Source organism: Pempheris klunzingeri, chromosome 10, assembly GCF_042242105.1.
Source record: "Pempheris klunzingeri isolate RE-2024b chromosome 10, fPemKlu1.hap1, whole genome shotgun sequence".
NCBI classification, from domain to species: domain Eukaryota; kingdom Metazoa; phylum Chordata; class Actinopteri; order Acropomatiformes; family Pempheridae; genus Pempheris; species Pempheris klunzingeri.
In genome coordinates, this window is record NC_092021.1 from 24,818,734 (window position 1) to 24,841,785 (window position 23,052).

The window sequence follows — 23,052 nt, forward strand, 5'->3', positions numbered from 1 at the left end:
ATTTCAGTTTCAGAGAGTGTGTCTGAATATCATCATCGTTCATTCCTCCGATTGATTTTGTTCTTAAATAATAACCTTTTAGCTAAAACAGTGGTGTCTGGTCAGCTAACCATCAGTGCGCTTTGTCACGAACACGTTTCCTCATCTTGGGGAGGATTCATTCGTTTTTAAAAGTCACTAAGTTGTTTTAAAATCCAGAGTGAGCGTATGTGTATGGGAGTACGGTGCCATCGATAACTGATGGCAGGAAAGCCCTTGATTAAGTAATGATGCGGTAAGGAGTGGAGTGAGTGGACATGGAACTACACTGTCCTGTCTAAAATTCAGAATGTCCTCTGTGATGGTAGTGCCACTGAGCAGAGACCAGCACTTCCTGTTGGAAACTCCTCTTCACTGATCAGAGCCGTCAGTAATGAAATCCATTTCCTGTTGAGGAGTTTTATTCATACGAGTCCATCGGTTTGTCGTCAGATTTCTTTGCTGGAATCACAGCTGGCAAACACTGATCCGACACATGTGGGGAATACAGGACTTAACACAGACAGTGATAGAATATCCCAGCTCTGCACACTTTCCCATAAGTGTCACCCAGAGCTTTGTTGCACATTGCACATAACTAAGCCATTTAAAATGTTATGAATGTATCTTATCCTTTATTTTCCTTTAAATCCTCTCATACTTACAGTGTTCAGTAAAAGCTCCAGATCCAAAATCCAGATGAAAACTGCAAAAATACCAAATGCAATGCAAGACTTCTGTAGTAATGAGCATTTACTTCTTCTTCTTAAGAGACTCACAGTTTTCTGTGAGCTGCCCTGAATAAAGCTGACCTGACCTGATCATGCATGGGGTTAAGAAATCTGAATGTTTATATTGATTTCATTGCTTTTAAAATGGTGAAAATCAGTTACCAAATAAGGTGATGTATTGTCTACAGTGTGTCAAAAGGAAGAATAATAATAAAAATAAAAAAAAAGAATCTGCAGCAAAAATCTGACATGTTTGATTTTGATTTTTGTTCCTTAGTGAAATATGAGAGGATCAAATTCTTGGTTCTGGCTCTGAAGAACTCAGTGGAGGTCTACGCCTGGGCGCCAAAACCCTACCACAAGTTCATGGCCTTCAAGGTGAGTCGGTCCACGAGTCAATACCTGGACAGAGAGTTAGACCTTTAATGTGTCTGCAGCGTATTTAGATTTAAAAAAGATTCAGTTCCCAGAGAGTTGGATTATTTAAATGTTGCTTGAACTACAGACACACTGAAATATGTTTGTGCAGTTTACTGGTCACACTGATGTATGTACTGATGTTTACTCGTCTGATGCTCAAACTGACAAGAGGAAAAAATGTTTTTCTGCCCTTTGTGCTTCAGTCTTTCGGTGACCTGGTGCACAAGCCCCTGCTGGTCGACCTGACTGTGGAGGAGGGCCAGAGGTTAAAGGTCATCTACGGCTCATGTTCAGGCTTCCATGCCGTGGATGTCGACTCCGGGGCTGTGTATGACATCTACCTGCCCACACACGTAAGAACACACATGGAATATGTCACAGGCACAGTTCTGGGAAGACTATCAGCCTCCCAGATTTCAGTATCCAGTTATTCATCATAAATCCAGCTCTAGTCTGATCACCACAGCTAAAATGGTCTCAAACACCATGTTGGTGTTGTGTGTCCCTGCAGATCCAGACCAGTATCCAGTCTCACGCCATCATCATCCTGCCCAACACCGACGGCATCGAGCTGCTGGTGTGCTACGAGGACGAGGGTGTTTACGTCAACACCTACGGACGCATCACCAAGGACGTGGTGCTGCAGTGGGGCGAGATGCCAACCTCAGTGGGTGAGTCACAGAGACTGGAGCCACTGGGCTGGACAAGCAACGAAACCACGAAGCAACACGGACAATTAAAGTGATGATCACACACTTTAGTAGTAATGTCATAATAAATCTAAATATTTCCATGTGTCGCTTTATTTGAATGAAGGTTTTCGTCAAGTAATGTTTGTTTCTTCCTCTGATGTCTAACTTTTCACATGGTCAGTCGATATATTCAACAGAAATCAAACTCCTCCTGCTGATTTGTTGATCATTGATTAATCATTATGTGACAGGTGCTTACATACGCACACAGCTGTTGCATTACGCCTACACAAGCCACCTGCACTGATCCTGTAGCTGCAGAGGAAACACACATCACAGCGTGTGACAACCACACACACACACACACACACTCTCTTGAAGAGTTTCGAAACAAGTGGTGTTCTTTCAGCATCATTATGATCACTTCAGTGTCTTTCTCATGAATATGACTTTTTTTTTTTTTTTTGACTCTTTTCTCTTTGCAGCCTACATTCGTTCCAACCAGATCATGGGCTGGGGAGAGAAGGCCATAGAGATCCGCTCGGTGGAGACGGGCCACCTGGACGGCGTCTTCATGCACAAGAGAGCCCAGAGACTCAAGTTCCTCTGTGAAAGAAACGACAAGGTGAGACCACCCTGATCTGATCTGATCGGATCGGATCGGATCGGATCGGATCGGATCTGATCCGTAAGGTGGGAAAAGTGACTCAACCAGACATTTGAATCCTTAATTCTGAATTCCTGAATCGTTGGATCTCTCTCTATATTAAAGAGTTTGGTCTGGACCTGCTCTTTATGGAAAGCGTCTTGAGATAACACTGTTCTGAATTGGCGCTATATAAATAAAGATTGATTGATTAGGATTCACATTTAAACTTTTAACCACTGACTACACAGCAGGCAGTGTATTTGTTTCTGATCGTTCATTCAGAAATGTCTGCAGGGTGTTAGAGAGGATGCACTGGAGCCTCTCCTCACATCTAATAGGTCAGAGACTTTTAACTAACGCTGCCTGCTCATCTTTGATTCACTTGAAATGCCTCAGTGCAAAACAAGGGTTCAATATCTATTATTGTGGAGCTTATTAACAATGCAAACCACATAGAAACACACACAGGGCATCGGACACGCCTGATGTAACTCTCAGTGAAACCTCCAGAGGTCTTAGACAGTCGCTCTCTGTTTGCTCAGCTGTGGAAGTAACTTCAAACCACTTTAGTTTCTCTTCTCTCCTGTTGGGACTAATGAGAAGTAAAGAATTCCTCGGTGTGTTTCCTTAGTTGTGCTTCTACGGGAAATGATGTGAGCTCTTGAAGAATGTCGGATATGAGAAAAGGTTCCTAGTCAGCTCACTGAGTGACTTACTGATTAGGTTTGTTCAGCAAATAAATGTTATTAATGTCATTTTTAAAAGATGTTAGTCATCAGTGGGCAATGTAATAAGACAAAGCACAACACGTGAGTGGCCCTTCTACAACCCTAACCCTTACTGGATTATCAATGGACTGAACCGGGGCTGAAAGCTTGAAGGAAAAAAATCTATTAGTATTTATTCTGATCAATATTGCAAATGCAATTATTAACTAATTGGTACAAACTGACATCCAGATGTTTAACCCGTTCCCCCAGTTGCACCATTTTTACCTTTTTTCCAAATTGGGATAAACACTGGACATTATATAAATATATATACAGGACTCTGCTCTATGCTGCTTGCTGAATCTGCATGAAGCACAATTAATATTGTATTGATAATTACATACACGTGTCTACATGTATTAGTAATTATACTTTACACTGTTTTGATTACTTTATTTATTCAGCCTCACTGAGAGCCCGAGGACAAAATAACTTATATATTTTTCTTGACTTCCAATGAACAAATTTAATGTATTATTTAGGACAATAATATAAGAAATAGTCGGCGGCGCTCGCTGTCAGATCTATTAAAGGGAAATTTACTGATTTAAGGAATTGTTCAGGAAAAAATTGGACTAAAATCAGTAGATCATCTAGTGACAAAACAGCTTGATCAGAATATCAGTAGTATTGAGAGTAGCTGGTGTTTCCATTCACCGAGCAGTAACACCTCCGTGTCTCCTCCGCAGGTGTTCTTCGCCTCCGTTCGCTCAGGAGGCTCCAGCCAGGTCTACTTCATGACTTTGGGCCGAAGCAACCTGCTCAGCTGGTAGAGGTCCACGTCCCGCCCTCTTCCTCCTCCTTCTCCTCATCCTCCTCATTGTCCTCCACCCTCGCTAACACTGGATCTCAGACACCGCCGTCGACGTCTCGTCTGCACTCGGACAACCATAAGAGAACAACAATCCACAGCCGTCGACAACAGTGACTTCACCTTTCCTCTGGAGCTGCTGCATCAGAGCTCCGGGGCCGCCTGCGACACCCGGTCAGGTCACGCAGTCGCCACCAGCTGAAATACGCGGAGTGACGACTTGCGTACCAAATGAAATCAATGATTAATTAATATATGAAAGAAAGTAGAAATACATTAAATGTGAATTTAAGAAAAGGGGGACAGACAACTTTTTGTTTCCCTCTGTGTTTCCTTGGTGCTCATCAGCTCGTGATGGGATAGTTTTTGTACCGCTGCATCATTTCTGTGCTCCTGGGCTGGTCAGTAAGCTTGAGGTCTAGTACTGCTACCACTATTATTACTGTTACTGCTACTACCTTTGGCAGGTCTGCCTCTTGTAAGAGAGTTCCCCCCTCTGCCCCATGTTCCTGCCTCCCTGATCTTTCTTATGAGCGTTTCTCGGGGGCCGGCGGGACGGTGGGAGTCTGTTGTATTAATGCTACAGTAGTGTGTGTAAATGTACTTCTGTTCGATTACTGCTGACACGCTGGTTAGAGGTCGAGCCTGTCAGCCGGGGGGACTCGTCGCGGTTCCAAGTGGGCGAGAGGGACTTAATGTTTGAGGTTCTACTGCAAGTCTGATTGATGGGACTCGACAGGAGGGTGTGTGTGTGTGTGTGTGTGTGTGTGTGTCGTTGAAGTATTGTGTTGTTCGGACAGGTGCTTTAAAAAAAAAAAAAAAAAAGAAGGGGGATAATAGAGAGAGAAACAGAGATTGATTTCAGAATAGTATTTTTTTGAATTATTACTATAATTATTATTATTATTCCTTGAAGATAAGTGTAACTATGTGGAGTAAAACATGTCTTTTACCTTGTTTTTTTTTTTTTTTTAAAAAAAGATTTATGCACATCCACCAACAATCCACAGTTTGCTTGCTTTTACTCTGAACCCACAGAATTGCAAGGTGTGTGTGTCTAAGAATAAAGTGCTGTGGGTGCAGTCTATGAATTAAATTAAAGGTGTCTATGTACAATAAAATTTCATTTAATCTTCCAGATAGTGTCAGACGTCATGTTTTTCCTCCACCGGTCAAACATGACGGTCTAAACTCAGCTCGGGTAGGGTGGTTTGCCAATGTCTCTCAAACCGAGAAACTTGAACTGCTGTGAATATATTTGGATATAAAATGGGAAAAAAAAGACGATAGATGAGTGATGAAGTAGAGGAGAAAGTTAAGTATGTGTGTGCGGGTGTGCGGATGGAGAGTTCAGTGTCATCGGGCGAATTGGCTTTTCGTGGCAGAGAGGTAAACACGTGGTCAGCAGGTTTGGTTCAGCAGAGGAGATTTCTCTGGAAGGCGGCGTTCTGTCTTCCATCTCGTTATTTCAAACCATTTTTTCATTTGTGTCATTTGTATGAATGCAATGCACTAAGTGTCAAGAATGTAGACAGACGTATTACTGTGCGGTGGTCCAAGGCATGAGATGATGTTTTTGCTTTGTATCTTGTCACAAGTGATCAATCCTAGATGTTCAATTTCGAGTTAAGACGACTGAAAGCTGCAGCAGCGGAGCCTCTACGTCAGGTGTAGATATTTTGCAGGTGTGGGGATGATGGTGTGAGGCGGGAGGAGATCACGTATTTGTTTAGCAACCTTTTACACAGCTGTGAGACGACATGCACCGGAGCTGAGGAGGGCTTGTCGGGCGCTCTTTCCCACCCAGTGAGGACGTGAACCTCATCTCTTCTACTCTCAGACTCTGGATTTCAGTGTTACTGTGATGAAGTGTCACAAAACGGGCGAAACACGGAGCAGAACTTTTCCTCACCCAGCTGTTTGTGAAGAAACTGAAGACGGAAGTCCAGTTCTGCAGGAAGGAATTGTTTTCTCTGCGCCCCCCGCCCCCCCTCACTTCTTGCTTCAGCTGTTATTTAAGTTGTCTGTATATGTGAAAAGACTGAGCAGCAAACTGCAGCATCGACCTCCCTCAGGGGGTCTGCGGAGCTGGATTTTCCTCCGTTTCCACAGCGACTCTGACAGGTGTTCATTAGAGGAAAAAAAGGGGGTGGGGGTGCAAAAGAGAGTCCACTTTGTGCTCTCGCTTCATGTCACAAACCAGTCGGGTGTGTTTTCCCCCCTGACGGTTAACATTTCCACACGTGAGCAGTGCTTTGACTTGTGAAAAGGTTACTGCCAGGAAGACTTTCTCCTCCCCTCCTGCAGAACAGCTGTTTGGAGCCCAATGCTGTGTCGTCTGAGGTCTGTGTGTGCAGTAGTACCCAGTGTGTGTCTCTTATTGCATCAAGGCCTTGATGAGTGGCTGTATTGACTTCATGGAAAGAAAAAAAAAAAAAAAAAACAGTGGTTATTACTGATATTACTAATGGGCTGGAGAGAGAAAGATGAGGCGTACGTCTCGACCTGATGAGGGAAAAAAGCAGTCGTTTGCTGACTCGCATTGGAAAAAGTGCCAAGAGGGCAGCATTTCAAACGTGAAAACCACTACTTGGACATCCTTTAAAAAAGAAAAAAGTTGAAAAAAATCACTTGAAGCATTGTGTATTCTTAAGTTTTAGAGGTAGTCGAGAAGCTTAACAATAATTTCTGTTGTTTCTCTAAGTCTATGTACACGTAAATATGCGACTGCGGTGGTTTAATATTATTACGCTCACCTTAGGTGGAGAAAATGTTTACAGAGGCGATGTTTTGTTACACTAATGTGCATCATGGTATTTATGTTAAATGCATATACGTCTTTAATTCTTTGTTTTTGCTTTTTTGAGCCCAGTTTTTATTGGATATCTTAATTTGTTAATCATCTCTCCACCCCACCACCCCCCCCCACTAAACAATGTACTTACAAAACAATAAAGAACACACTTGTTGTTCATTTCAGGTATTCACATAGCGCTGCTTCATCGTGGAGACATCGCAGTAATGTTCCCTGCAGGCTTGGACGTGAGGCGACGTGTTTTTCCTCTGCTCTTTCTGCCATGCTACTCTAACTTATGTCCTCTCTGTGTATGACAGGAAGTCATGTATTTTCCTGAAGGATGTTTTTTTTTTTTTTTTTCTTTGAATAAACTTCAAAAGTAATTTTAAAAACAAAAGCGTCGTCCTCCATCTCTGAAAGGCCTCTGCTGCCGTTTGTTCCCCAAACACACATGCAGACATGTTGAAAAGAGACCTGATGTAACAGGAGTTGGCTAACTGAAGCACTGCTAACACGTCAGTTACAAGTTCTGGTCTATTTCAAAAGATTTTTTTTTTTTCAAATAACCACTTACTACATATTTCCATGGTTTTCACATGTAACCACAATCAGCACTTGGTTAGATAGAATTCTAATGATACAAGACGTAGACTGTTAAATCTTGCAGCAGTGTTGAGTTAGTCATCCACATAAATCTGTGTTATACGTTTTGATTTCTTGCTGAGTCCATCCTGTGGTGTGTGTGTGTGTGTGTGTGTGTGTGTGTGTGTGTTTTCAGTATGAGTGGGAGCCCTGCTGAAAGGAGAAGTAATGACTGGTGTGATTTTCTGAGGATGTCTTATGTAAGGTGCTATTTATTGGCATGAGCAGTTTGTTGTCTGCACGGTGGGATTTTTATCAATGAATTAATTTTATATATGAATTTTTTAGTATTTCACATTTTTTGTGAGTTTGAAGGATATTTTTTTATACAAATAATGAAGTAAAATTGAATTTCCCCTCACAGTTGGTGCGATGAGCTTTGTCCATTGTTGGTGTTGTTATGTATTTCATTGGGACTAAATATATTGGGGAGGGAGATCTTATTTCACCGTGTTGTAATTTTACAAAACTTAATGCTTACATATTTAAACGTGGTCCTCCGTGAAGTAAAAATTCTAGAAGCTTTGCTTAAGATACGAGAGATCTTTGCAGCCAGCTTGCACTTAAGCAGGGATGAAAGTCTTTGGCTCGTCATAAGTTCGACAGAAGTTGATATTATGTGGATTTTTTTTTACCTCAATTTGCATTTAGGTGCAGGTGCATTACTTGAGTCGCAGCTTGGGTAAGGTTGCTAGTCAGGTTTTCACTTATTTGATTATTAAGAATTATTCTGGTTTAAGTCAGTGTAGCCTGGAGTTTGTAATACTCTGTGATGAAACAATGGTATTTATTTTCTTTGTTGTTTCCTGCTATGAACATGCACTTTTTAAAATGCCACTGTGCGTGTCTCTGAAACAAGGAACTGTGCAGTGTAATACTCTGATAATCTGAGTGGCTTAAGGGTGAATTCCTCAGCAGGTGAAATATAAACCAGGTCTGTCAAACTGTTTAGTCACCCGTCCAGTGTTATCGAGTATCAGGATATCACAGATAATGAGGTGATCTGGAGAATTCCCAACACATGCAACACCTCCTGCTTTCTCAATGGACTTCAGTGAACGGTATGTTCTGTGTTGGTCACCTTTTAACCTGCGTGTGTTTATGATGCTGCTCATTGCTCATCTTGCTCTCAGTATTATCACCGCTTGCAAAAGCAATAAACATTATTTAGAGCTCACGATAGAAGTCTGCAACAACTAATTTGCAACAATAACCCTTTAATGTCTGAACCATGAAAAAATTGCCAGAAAATTCAAATTTCTTTGAAACTGGAGTGTTTATTGAACCTTCTGAAAAAAAAAAAAAAGAAGTTTAAAATTGAATTTGTATCGTTTTTACTACATCCGGCATTTTTGTGCAATTTATTGCTCACAGTTTGTTCATCTTAAACAAACAAAAACATATAAAACACAGATAAGATACAAAAAATAAGGATGTCAGGGGTCGCTCGGGAAATAACGGCCACAGAAATTCATGTACTGTGCAAACTTATATCATTAATTGAAAGGAGAAATCCACTAATATTACACATTATAGTCTGTTTACAGGTGTTGGGGAGTGATAGTGAAATAAATCTGAAAATAATCAATACAATTAATAAACTGCCTCAAATGATGTCAGTTGCGGTTAAAGACTGCAAGTTGGAAAATAAGAAGAATCGCTGCTACGTTAGCTGTTGTTAGCGAACACACCTGAACCCGTGAACAAAGTGTGACAGTGTTGATCAGGTGAATTCAAACTAAATGTAATTGATCCTCACAGATCTATGACCCCTGAATATACGTGCCTCCATCTTAGAGGGCTCAGAAGCACATTGTTTTTGTGTGAGGGCTCATGAAGTGAGTACATTTGGTCCTAAATTTTGGTTTTAAATTCCTACGTACGTACTGAAAGTGCAGGAGTGTGGATGACGAATCAAGTATTTGCTCAAACACATAACAGACGCACAAAGAGCACAGCGTGATATCATTTTACCAAATCTCTGTCTCTCTGCAATCTCTGCTGCTGATGATGGATCACTGCGAAGCCAAACAAACTTTAAGTCAACTGTTCTGCTTTGGCTCAAACTGAACAACACGTGGGATAAAAACACATCCATGAATTGTGAGATAATTTCCATGACAACCTGCCTGAACTGCTGAAGTGCACTCATGTCATTGTTGGAAATAATGACCAGTCATGATCAACTCAGTAATGCACAAGAATGCACAATGGTGGAGGCCATAGTTTCTACGCAGGGAGGTGACAGAACAGTGAGTCACACAACTCTGCTGTTTTGATCTGTTTACACAGCGAAGGTTAACTGTTTGACAGCTTTGTCTATTGTCCAGGCACAGTCTGCTCCACAGGTGGGTACATTAAGAAAACACTAACACAGGGAGGTTCTCTGGAGAAGGAGGGGGTTAGTGCAGCCTATCTTCTATTTGACTAAAAGGTGCCAGTAAGTACTTTTTAGAAGAGAGAGAACTGTTTGCAAGGAGTTAAGATGTTTTTTTAATCTAGAAATGGGAAATTTCACAATTCAGTGCTTAAATAAACTGAAATCCTTCTTCTCTCCATCACTCTGGCTGTTTACTGCTACTTAGTACTTCATAAAAACTAAACTGGCTTTTCAAAAAACAAAAAAAAAGGTAGTGCAATTTGTCCCGCTCATATATTATCATTATATTTGACTCAAAGGGATCAGCCTCCATTTTTCCACCCCTGATCATCTTTCAGAACATTTCAGGTACATTTGTCTTATGTTACCAGCTGTGATTTCAACTTTTCATCCACCAAAAGACCTTTATATTTATCCTGTGAGGCCAACACAGCTCATTGTTTGTCTTCCCACTGGCCACTGTGCATCTACCGTCCTTACAGCACAACATGTTTGGATGCAGTCAGAGGAGTAGATGAGCTACAGCTTAAAGCTTCGCTGAACAAAATGGCTGATTCTGGTAGCAGAAATCGAACGTAATACATCACCTAAACGTTGTCTACACTGCCAGCACCCACCCAGGTTTGTACTTACTGCAGTATCAGATGTCACCTGGTGAGTGTGCACATGCTCACGTAAGACAAGAACTAGGACGTGCAGCATGTCTGCCTTGTCATTCACCAATCATGAGGGATGAATGCGGAAAAAACAATACAGGAGGTGTCACTGCAGCAGAGCAGTGCTGCTACTCCTCCATTTTTTACAAATAGCTCGCCCCCCCCCCTGTCACATGTCTCAGTCAGAAGCCAGAGAGAGGCCAAATGATCATCTGATGATCTGCTTTAAATAACAGAAACAGATGACAATAGAGGGTAAGAGGCACGAGATGAATCCAGTCTTCTGTTAAATGTTTTTGCTCCAACATGTATTTTTGGAAAAGGACATAATAAAAACTATAAGAATTTGTAACATTAAACTAAAAATAAGTAAAATAATCATTTGCTTTGAGAGGAGTCAAACTCTTAATCTCAATTTTTGGTCCCATATTATGCAAAATGCACTTTTTAATGTCTTTTCAGACTTGAACATAGACATTAAATAGGTGTGCCTTCAGACCAACAGACCTCTCTCAGCTTCTCCTGCTCCATTTTTCTGTAAACATGAGTGAAAACATACAGTTTAGACTTGGTTCCCTTTATGAAGTCACTAGGGGATCTCTGTTGATCATGTGACCTCCTAAGATGACTGTGTCCGCCCACACGAAACCTCTGCCACATTTTCCACCATTGTTTCTTCTCGCCAACACAAAGATGTCAAAGGCTCGCAAGTTCTTCTGCTCTTCTACAGTCACACCGACTCTAGTCAACGCTTTAAAACCCATCGGGAGCTGCACCACGTCCCAGAAACGTCCCACAAGCGGCTCGGCCTAACCCTAACTCTAACAATACACGCCAACTCTATTTTTTCGACGCTGGCCTCGACCCGTCTGCGTCCACCAGCACAGAGTGGATGAGGTGGGCAGGAAGTCAGGCACACAAACGGCAAAAAGAATCTAAATTGCAGTCAGTTTTCATAATAAAAGCCGCTGTGCAGATTTTCAATATCAATATAGTTTATTTAGTAATCGGTAGCATCAGGCCAGATGTTACCCGGTCAAGGGTAAAACCCTTTCCCTTTGTCTGTAGGACACAGCACATCAAAGCAGTGAATACATACAAGAAACACATGAACAACAGACAAAATACAAAACGTAGCTTGTTAGAAGCAGGAAATCCACTGGAAAATGACAAAATCTACAAAAATCAGAGCTAGCTTAGCATAAAGACTGGAAGCAGGGGTAAACAGCTAGCCTTGCTCTACCATCACCTCTAAAGCTCACTCAGTAAATGGTTAATAGGTTTGGTAGAAAGTAGCTACAGTTAGTACTGAGAACATGTTATTTAATATAATAAAATGTGCATAGTGGATGAAAAACCTTGTGTGTGTGTGTGTGTGTGTGTGTGTGTGTGTGACTGAAAACAAACAGAGATGTCCACTTCTGACGCAAGAGACAGTTGATGTCAAAAGAGCAGCCAAAGCACATGTAAAACTACACCACTGCCTTTTTTCACAGTGAACCTGCAGGAAATCTCCCTGGTAACAGTAACTCCCACAATGTATAGTGTGTGTGTGTGTGTGTGTGTGTGTGTGTGAGTAAGTGTGTGTATTGAGGAGTCAGCAGACATGAGTGGTGAGCTGCACAGAACACTACGTTACATTGGGAAACCTGAGAAATTTCCATCTCAGAGGGGTGGGAACCTTGATAAGAGAGCGCAGGTTCCCCCTGAGAGGACAACAGAGTGACCACGCTGACACCACAGCTGCCTGCCGTCACTGTCAGCCTCACCGCCGGCCGCCACACTCACCTGTCCACTGTGAGTATATGAGTATATGTGTGTGTGTGTGTGTTTGAGTATTTAGTTATAACACTGTACTGAAATAACTGTAGAATTTAATGTTTAAAAACTAATTTGTGACATGTTGTTGGTGTAATATTAGTATGAATGAATAAGTGTGTGTTGGAATATTAATTAATTAGTGTGTTAATGTTAATTAGTGTAGTTATCTATCCTGCACACAGTTTATAAACAGTAAATATAAGACATGGATATTTCTCTACATACTTTACTTTGTATATATTTGTAGATTATAATATTACTACTTTTGATATTTCTGCACTACTGTTTGAATCTATAATTTGAGCATAAGATGTATAGAGACTGTGACTTTCATTCATTTACAGCTTGAGATTGATCCAAAAGTGCTGAAATAATCTGTGTGTACAATATAAACGTGCCTCAGTCAGTCAATAATTCAACATAATCCATCTATAATTCATAAATACATGCTATGTATTCATATCATTTGTGTACATATGTCTATTTTTACAATGAAAACACAATGTAGTGTCTGTAGTAGTGCAATGAGGAGAGAAACCTAGTTAACTCCTGTGTACTCTGTTGTACTGTAGGTGTATTAAGTACTTCTAAGATATGGAAAGATATAGATATAGATTGATTGTCGTAAAAAATAAGCTCACCAGGGATATTTATGGGTTCAGTCATACAATCGATCAGTATGCCAAAATTCCCAGACAATCTCACACTTTCAGCATCGTGACTCATGTACATACATATTGTTTTATAACAGTGACACTCCCCCAGATCTTATGAATGGGATTGCCATTGTGACACACCGATCCAAAGACTTAATCGCCGAAACGATTTATCACGTGTGTGTGTGTATGTGTGTGTGTGTGTGTGTATATGTGTGTGTGTGTGTGTGTGTGTGTGTGTGTGAGAAAGTGCTGCCTGCTGTCAGCTGATCTCTCTAATTGCAGACAAGGATACAGAAGCAGAAGTGAAAACAAGCTTGTTTCTATGGAAATGATTATTTAACTCTTTTCCTTCCTGTCTGACAAAACTCGGCTAAAAGAGAAATAAAATAGACTATTTTCTATATATAATATGTATAATTTTATTTCTACCAATACAATATAGAATATATTAAACAAATATATATAAAATAGTCATTAAAATATGGTACAACAGGCTTTACTAGATTCTATTAGATAATGTTCATACCGAATAAACACAACAGAAATTATTCTTAAATTAAATATAGATCAAATGTCCTGATCTTCATGTAAATGAAGGCAGACAATCACATTTATATTTCAAAATAGATGCACGAAACCTTACTATCAATCACTAAAATGACCAGAAATGTCTTTAATACTGACAACTATTCTAACCTATGAAGCTCTCCACGTTTTCTGAAACAGGCCTATGTTTTTATTTAATAACCCTCTACTAATGCATACAAAGCTAAATGGACCTTTAACCCTTTACTGTGACTCATCTCGTCTCGCTGCCGTCAGTCCACATTTGTGGTTAAATTTGGCTGCTAGCGTGGGCTCAGGATCGGCGGGAGTGTCTGCGCTCTTGATGACGACACTCGTGATGTCATCGGTTTTACAACCTACAAAAGAGTTCAAGTGCATCAGGCTTTCGTATTCGGTCGAGGAAAGTGGGATGTTGTCACTCTGTTATTCTCTTACACTCCAGTTTGTGTGAAATTCAACACTTTTAACATAAAGCTGAACGCAACTGAACTGCTCTTGATCAATCAGAGAGCCACAAGTTAGACATCAGTACATAATCCAGTGGTGGATCTTTGATTTCAGGGTTTTGTGCCCCTGCAGACCGACATCATGATCAGCTTGGTGTTGATGCTTGCTGTGGTCGTCATCGAATGCGTTAATGGAAAACCTACGAAGCCTCCTCTGCCTATGAAAGGTGAGCATGCAGTGTGTTGTGTAGCTGCACATGAGAAGTTTTTTTTTTTTTCTTTTTGCAGCGTCACAGCTTTTGTCACATTCAGATGCATCAGGCTTTTTAAGTGTGAAAGGTTTGGCTGCAGCTCGTCTGACTCTCTGACCAGTAATCTGGATCTATGTTGAATGAGGTTCATTTTCTGCAAGCGGAAGGGAACTCTTCCAGCCGTGCTTCATCAGAATCAACTCTTAAGAAAGACAGATGAGTATTTAAACATGGCCTGTCTTTGTAAGAGCAAAATAATACTGTGTGATGTCCTGGTAAAGAAACAATGGATGAGGTGGAGGTGAAGAATGCCGTGAAGCAGACCTACATCATGTCTACAAACATTTATTCTAACCTCATCAGGCTGTAGCTGCTTTTTGAGACTAGTTCTTTCATACCAGACGACTCTGTCTAGTCAACAGCTGGTATTGAAAGAATTAACCAGTATAATAATGTAATAGCAAAACGAGCTGTTGCTCTAAGCGTAATAACTACACTCTTGTTTCCCCAGATGATGGCTGCTACCTGGTGGAGTCAGAGCTGGAGATATCCAGCTTGGAGGGCGAGGCCATAATCCTCTCCTTCCCAATATTTATGAGAGCACTTGAAGTACGCAAAATCTTCCCCCCAACAGACCAGTTCTTCATCACCAAGAACAACGTGACCTACGATGGCGAGGGCCGTGTCCAGCAGCACGACAAACAGCTGTGGCTCCTCCCGTCCCAGGTGTCGGACTCGGGGGAGTTTGTCTGCACTTACAGGTCGGCATCACCACACATCTCCCACACCTGTGACAGTGACTTAAAAAAGAGACAAGACAATTTCTTCGGTTACTTGGAGGTTTTTCCCCCCAAACACACAGCTGATGAATGTAATCTCTCTGGAAACCTCTGAAATATTAATGCACTGCAGAGAGAATTAAAGCTTTAAGGGAAACATGTGCCACAAATCATAAATGTGAATGTGTGTTTATGCTCGTTGTGATGCTGTGTAGTATAAAAATGTCTCCTCTGTGCTCGACTCTTTCTTGCTGCCCCCTGATTTAATACTTTTTTTCCCCCACTTTTGTCTCCAGAAATGAAAACTACTGTGTTACCGGGAACATCACCCTGCAGGTGTACGGGTCCAGTTCTGTCGACATGAAGAAATGGTCCTTTCCCATCTCAGCCACAGTGGGAGAGGAGCTGACATTCAGATGTCCTTCTATAAGTGACTTCAACAGCACAGGCAGACCGATAGAGTGGTACAAGGTGAGAGGAAACATGCGCTGTGCACTGGCTGCTGATCAGCACCAGTAGTTCAATCATTCATTTGCTAGTTGTTGAGACATTAATCGTTTTAAAAGTCGTTTTCTGCCCTTTACTCTGTTACACCTTTTGAACAAACTGGCTGGAAATCAGTGTTTTGAACTAGAAGCACTCAAATTTCATGAAGCAATTTGTTTTATCAATGATTAATAAAGGATATAGGTTTTTGCAGCATTATAATCATGCTGCCCAGAATCAGAAATGTGTTGCAGAGAGTGTGTAAAATTTTGAATTCCATCGCTTTACTGTAGTGACATATTGTGATGTCTGTCACACACTAACCCAGCTAGACCCCCTCAGCTCACGATGCATGTCGTCTCCTCACAGGACTCCAGCCCCACCTCCCTGCAGCAGGGCAGAGGGGGCTCCTTCCGCCGGGACAGAGGGAACCTACTGCTCCCTGCGGTGAGGCGAGCCCATGCAGGTGTTTATACCTGCCAGCTCAGAGTGCTGATCAACAACCAGCTGTACAAAGTCAGCAGAGCCATCGTGCTCAGTGTGAACGGTGAGTGATCTGATCTGAGACCTTATCCAAACCACTTCTACTGCAGGTTTTATTTTAAAAACTAATCAACAGCACTCACACTAACATAAAGGAAGGTTGACCGTTATTGAACAATAATGTTTATTATAAGAGCCGGAGCCAGCCTGCACAGACTGTGCACACATATTTCATTCCTGCTACATTTAATGATAAAAATACCAAACGTAACTCTGGACTTTTATTTATTCAATAAAAAAACTCTTTTTTGTTATTTAAAAAATGATATTACTGTAACCATAACACTACTAGTAATAATAATAGTATAAGTTCATTAACTTGGCGTGTCCTGTCCTGCCCTCTGCTGGACAAACAGGGGCAACACACCTAGAAACATCGTTTAACAGTTAGCTGGCAAGGAGTAGAAGTAGTAGTGATAGTAGTAGTAGTAGTATTAGTAGTAGTAGTAGTAGTAGTAGTATTAGTAGTAGTAGTATTTACAACCTGTGTGTATGTGTGAAGGTCTGGACCCTGACATCACACCCACTCCCACGGTGCCTGACCCCTCTGTGACCTCTAACCCAGGCCTGATCAGCAGCAGCACTGTTCACAGTGAGTTCTATACATATTTATATATTGATTTTAACTCCAAATGAAATTGAAACAACAAAATGAACGCTCCTGATTAAATGTGTTCTAGCTCCAACGACTCGACCCCCCGTGATCGTCTCCCCACTGAATGGAACCATATTTGAAGGTCTGCATGGTGAGTGATAAAAACCATTTGGCCTAATGGATCAAACTTCGTGCTTATGTTGTGTGCAAAAAGGCTTTAATGAGCAGATAGAAGACTCAACAAAGGCCTGGTGTCACTTCATTTAGGTTCAGGACTGGAGCTGTTCTGCAGGGTGCTCACTGAATGTGAAACAGCTGACTCCACTGTGGTCACCTGGCTGGTCAACGGCCAATCAGTGGAGTCATCACACCTGGATGAGCGGGCTCTGCAGGGAGGAAGGAGGTAACTGTTTGATTAGTTTTTTCTGATTGATATTTCCTCTCAGCACTGCACTGTTTCACCACTTCACATTGTTGTCATCCAGCCTCTCCATTGGAGCTGAAGCCCTTCTCTCTCTTCTGTTTGCTCACATCAAACCCAAAAGACCAAAACACTGACTAAAGACAGTTCGGATCCAAACTAACTGAATAACACGAACTATGCCTTTACACTTAAACCTTACAAGCCTCTCCATGTCTCCAGGGTGACCAGGGTGTCCGAGGGCTGCCACACCGAGCTGAGGCTGATCGTTGTAACGATGACGGACGAAGACGTAAAGACGGAGCTTAAGTGTGTGGCGAAAAACCAAGGAGGGACTCAAGAGGTTGTCACACAGCTTCAGCTGGAGGGTGAGTTGTGTGTGTGTGTGTGTGTATAGTGTGTAAACCAGAGAGTGCACTACTGAAACACTGAGCACGCTGGAAGTCGACACTTTCTCAGACATTTAGGATGTAAATTTCATGAAGAAACACGAGCGGTCAGACGATGGGAACAGTTCAGCCAGATTTTCTAAAACATTTTATTTGGTGTGTTGCTCTAAACCTAATGCACAGTGGACAGTAGTATCACCGCTAAACTGTGATGGATGCTCACAATGGATGGTTTTGGGTCATTATTTCTTTTCTAAAGAAGTTTGGCCAGCGTGAAGGTTTATTTGAAACCTGTCTGATTGTCTCTGCTTGTGTTTCTAAACCAGTCTGACTTCTTCTCAGTGCTTAGTATGTGTTAAGAATAAGAATAAGAATAAGAATAAGAATAAGAATAAGAATGACTTTATTTATCCCGGAGGAAATTGTTGTGCCAGAGTGCTGTACAGAGGTCAAATCACAACAATACAAAATATTGAAATACAAAATTGAACAGAAACTTAGACACAATAAAATGCAATTAAATTAAATAGTCTGTCCCTTTTTTAAAACAAAAAGTACAGATTTGTGAAAAGTGTCACAGTGTGTGAGGTGAAGTGTGCAAAGTAAGTGAAACTATACAGAATAGAATACTTTAACAATTAAATATGATATGTGCAAAGTGCAAACTGCAAAACGGGAGACAAAGTGAAAGGGAATGACCTTTACGGTTATTGTACATGATTCTGTATCATACTAATATATAACTAATATAATACTTTGGGATTATCCTCTGCAGTGATGAAGACCAGTGGCCTCTGTGTCCTAACACTGATTTACCTCTTTCTCCCTTCACAGACTCCACTTTTACGTGGCTGGTAGTCGGTATAGTGGCCGCGTCCTGCTTTCTGACGGTGGTCTCTGTCTTCCTCTACGTCCTCTTCAAACCTAAGAGGAAAAAGAAAATGGATTACTTTCTGGCTCGGCAGAACAGCACCTTCTAGTTCTGCTGGTGTGCACACACTCCCTCCACAAACACAGACCTTCATCAGGGATTTGGCAGTGCATGTGGCACGACCTCGTTTGGATTCAGAGTTTTTAACGTGCTGTCCGCCATCTTGTCCTCCACCGAGAGTCACACAAGGATTTGCTCTTACTTTTCAAGGATATTGTACGTGCTAATGTGGCAAGTACACAAACCTGATTCATTTACACAGTTGCAGCCATTGCAGAAGTTTTCTTTCATACACAGCTTACCTGCTTAAATGTAATACAGGATGAGAACAGCAGACGTTCGACCATATGGTCAAAGTCAGTAAATGCTTCTGGCACTGGCAGCATGTATAAAGACAGACAACCGTGTGTGAAGTTATTTTATATTAGTGTCTTTTGTCAGTCAAGCACTCCACAAGTGTAGAGATGGAACAACATCTACACCCAGTGGCCACTTTATTAGGTACAATAACGCCTGATGCAACCCAATGAAACAATTCACCTTCACAAAAATACTAATGTTCAGTTTTGATTGATAGTTTGCAGTGTCGGACATTATTATTTTAGTAAAAGTAGAAAGTTGTTGCCAATAAAACGGCTGCTGAGTGCATGTGTGTATTGTTCAAAACGCACTAGAAGTTTTCAGGAATGTATTTTGTACGACAGAGAGGTGTTTGATGGTTTTACACATTTACAGGACAAATGTGATCATAAATGTGAGAGAATACTCTGTTGTTGTGTATTTTTGACTGAATGTAGCATTTATATTGTTGGATGTCTCATTACTGCTCTATTAAAAGGATTCTATGGTGCTGCTGATCTAAAATCTCACAATGCATCTGTTTGTGTGGTTATTAAGACATTTTACCTCTGAAACACAGCTGAATCGATGTACGGTGACTTCAGTAAAAGGCCTCACACATAAAACTGTAACTATATATAGTAGCTACTTGACAACTGTTTTGCATATTATCTCTCATACAGTCATTTCTCTCATTTCCTTTTAACTTATCTTTGATTATTTTATATTACATTATTTTATATTCAACAACTTTGGTAGTTTTAATATATAACAATAAGTTGGTGTAAAGTAACTGATCAAACTGTATCCTGTTATTTAAGTTCACTAGAAATAAGAACAATAAAACAGGAGCAGGAACCAAAAAAAAAAGGTCATGTGGAGACTAAAATGTAAATAAAGATGTAAGCTGAGTCACAAAGCGACACGAGGTGGTTCTCTTGTTTTTGGAAAAGAAGTGTCTGTATGTGTTTGAATAAAGAGGGACTCCTCCTCTGTGTTTGATGACTGATTGATGGTGTTATATATCATATGGAGGCTGTGCTTTGTTATACTGAGAGCTAGTTCTACACAGTACACCTTCTCTCTCCTGTGGAAACCCTGTTCTCCTTGAACTAAGAAAAACAGCCTTGTTTTTAGCGTCCTGGCAAGGCATTGTTCAGATCGCTGGTTTGTGTGTCCTAAGAATTAGGAGAATATTAGAATGTAATGACTGAACTTGAAGATGCATGGTTTTCACTGCACAGGGCCCCTCAGATCTGCCACCGTCATGTCCTGGTCTTCTCTCAGACATAACAGGGTTAAAGAAGCAGCCCTCCACTTTCTATAGTGTCATTTCCCACCTTTCATCATCAGTGTAGCACAATAAGCCCACAGAAGCACATCAGTCCACCCATCCATCCATCCTCTAACCTACCAAACAGACTGTGAAACATGTCATTTGGACCTACTACCTCACCTTGTCGTGTCTTTGGACTGTTACAGGAAGCAGGAGGAACCACAGGAACCACAGCCAACACGCCACCCTGCACAGAAACGGAAACACGTATGATTACTCACACAGAAGTTCTAGTTTACACCACAGCACAAACTGTGATCCATTCATTCAGCCAGACACAGTTCATGAAGCAAAGTCCAGATTATTAGACTTAAACAGGCAGTTTTCCATGATTAAAGCACCGACAGCTTACATTAGTATGGATGTAACAAGTCAGAGTTATTGGTGTTCCCATATATTTGTAATCATGTATTTACTCATCATTATTATTGGTAGATCAGTTCATTTCCAGGTGTTTAGATCTCACGTTGCCTGTGCAGCCACAAGAGGTCTCACCATGAGTGTTTTAAATGAAGCCTCCCAGGACGGCATTATATAAACCAGATGTGTTGGACATCTGTGCACTTAGCTAACAAGGATTAATAAGTGCTGGAAAGGTTTAATCTGGCAGACGTAGGTGCACATCGGTATTCCAGTCATATGAATCAACTCTGGCCTTTATAAAAAAACAAGCGCTCCCAGTGCTGTGTAAGAGCTGTGTGACTGTGAATCATAAGAACAGCAGGATCCCGGCTGCTCTCCTCCCAGTTATTGCTCAACAGATTAGGACACAAGCCGGCTTTCAAAAGATCCTGGAAAGGAAATTGCAACATGTTCCGGAGTCTCCGCAAAAGAGGAAGTCAGAACTGGAGAAGACACGTCTGGGTTTAGGCTGAAGTTTTAAAAAAACAAGACAGACAGAAAGATGTGAACAGGATTTTCATGTGACCTGGGGAAGGGAGGACTAGAATAACATCAGGCTGGTGAGTTCTCTGTTTTAGAGTCTATATTAAATAAGAGCTGGGGTACTTTAACACTCTGTATCTCTGACATCACCGTTACTCTCTGTGACGTCGCTACAGGACGTCCACACGTGCACTCTGTCCTCTCAGGATCAATACTTTAGTCAAACAAGCTGGATTATGTTTGGGACACAGACTGATCCGCTGGTCACCAAACACCAGAGCTGCTTCAGCACGTAACTCAAACTCAGATGTCTGTCAGGAACAGGATTGTTGACTCAGAAGTGCAATAACATAACTTCCCAGTAACTAAATCATTTTCTTGACCGCTTTGTTTTTCTTTCTTTTATTTAAACGTATCCAAATATTTTTGTAACAAAACTTTGCTCATAACCTCACAGTCTACCTGCTAAAACCTCTGATCCACCTTGTATTTTTTAGAAAAGAAAAAGAAAGTTACAATACTGCTAATATTTTTTTCTCACTAAGACTCACTGCACTCTGTGACAAACAACAACGTCATGTAATGTTCAGTGCATTATTTCATCCATCCCTTTGGGGATCGATCGAGTGATTGTGGCAGTGACACCTGGATCACTGAGCAGTTAGAGGTTTGGTGTCAGAAGGTGAACTGGCAGCTCTCCAGCTGCAGGTCCAGACTCTGTACCGACTAGTCCAGTCACGCTCCGGTTCACAAGCCGAGCCCCCCCCCCCACTGGTAGACTGAGCTACCGACGCCCATATTATGTACATCACTTACATCCCTGATTGACAGCTAGCAGTCCTCTTTCCTTAAAGTTGTCGCTGTGTAAGTCAGAACAACCATTAACCGTTAGTCAGGATCAATGCACCGAGCCGCCTGCATGCATGTGTACGTACATGTGCACATACTAGAAGATACAAACACAATTATCACAACACTGCTCCACGGCACCCACGGCGGTGAAAACCTCCACTTAAAGACTTTACTGCAGGGTCAGGAACTGATCGCAGGCCAAGTTAACTTATGCCTGAAAACAGAGGAGAGCGCCTGCTGGTTGGGGTGTGTGCTCTGGCATGCATAACCACAATGTGGTTATGAATCTAGTTCATGTTTTATGCAGTGCATCCCGTTTGACGAAGTGACATTTGCTCGGGGATCGTGGTTGATGGAGACTGAGTCATAGCTGAATGAATGCGTGTCTCCTGGGGATTCCTCTCTCCAGCGGGGAAGCCCAGGTTTGGCTTTACACCCCTGCAAGGCCGCACTGTGCTTTCACAGCGGTTATGGAACCACAGCTTGTCCCAGATAGATGCAATGCTCCATTTTAGTCTCCTGCATTCTCCTGGACTGTAAAAAAAAAAAACAACAACTAATTTATTATTCTTAAATTAGCTAAAAACACATTTTCACATAACTCAGCGGATGTCGAAGTCCTTGTGGTGTATTTTCAATATATTTTTGAGGCGGATGAAAAGCAAACATTTTCTGTGAGCCTGCAAAAAGCCTTTGATGTGATTGTGTTGTGTGTGTACATGAGATTGTACATACAGACAACTGTACTTTGATGACTGAACCTTTTCAGCTACACTTTGGGTCAAACTGTTTTGATTATGGTTGACACACAGTTTGTCATTAAGGTTACAGTAAAAAACTCTGAGACGAGGTCACGCTCAGTTATTTTGGTCAGGGGAAGGTTTTGCTGATGGTTTAACGGTGCGATGAAAGCAAAGGAAGGCTGAGGAGTGCATTCCAAACACACTCTTCCTTTTCTTTGTCTGTGCTGTTTGTGCTGTCGTCCAGTGGAGGTGGGACAGAAATGTTGACTCACTGGCTGAGCTGCACGGTCCAGACTCCACTCTGCACACGAGGGTCAGAGGTGAGGCTTCCTCCGGCAGCTCCTCTATGTCGCGCAAACTCTCTCGTCCTCCCTCCGTCTGTTCGGTGCCTCTGTGTAGCTTTCTCCGAGGTGAGTCAATGCATTCTGCTCACTTTTGCTCCT

The 23,052-nt window shown here is 41.6% G+C and overlaps 2 protein-coding genes across 2 annotated transcripts in view; both read left to right on the forward strand.

Annotated features, from left to right (window-relative positions):
* LOC139208517 (mitogen-activated protein kinase kinase kinase kinase 4-like) overlaps window positions 1-5,227 on the forward strand; it is a 79,721-nt gene extending 74,494 nt beyond the window's left edge. Inside the window, exons 28-32 of the mRNA XM_070838222.1 lie at window positions 1,027-1,127; window positions 1,373-1,522; window positions 1,681-1,840; window positions 2,347-2,486; window positions 3,970-5,227. Coding sequence (XP_070694323.1) covers window positions 1,027-1,127; window positions 1,373-1,522; window positions 1,681-1,840; window positions 2,347-2,486; window positions 3,970-4,053 — 635 coding nt within the window. The 3' untranslated portion in view covers window positions 4,054-5,227. The remainder of the gene's footprint in view (window positions 1-1,026; window positions 1,128-1,372; window positions 1,523-1,680; window positions 1,841-2,346; window positions 2,487-3,969) is intronic.
* An 8,957-nt stretch (window positions 5,228-14,184) lies between these two features.
* On the forward strand, window positions 14,185-18,503 carry LOC139208775 (interleukin-1 receptor type 2). Its single transcript, XM_070838515.1, has 9 exons — window positions 14,185-14,286; window positions 14,822-15,071; window positions 15,386-15,560; window positions 15,945-16,122; window positions 16,621-16,710; window positions 16,799-16,864; window positions 16,981-17,116; window positions 17,357-17,502; window positions 18,358-18,503. The coding sequence occupies exons 1-9, from the start codon at window positions 14,202-14,204 to the stop codon at window positions 18,501-18,503; spliced, it is 1,272 nt and encodes a 423-aa protein (XP_070694616.1). The 5' UTR covers window positions 14,185-14,201.
* Window positions 18,504-23,052: the final 4,549 nt, after the last annotated feature.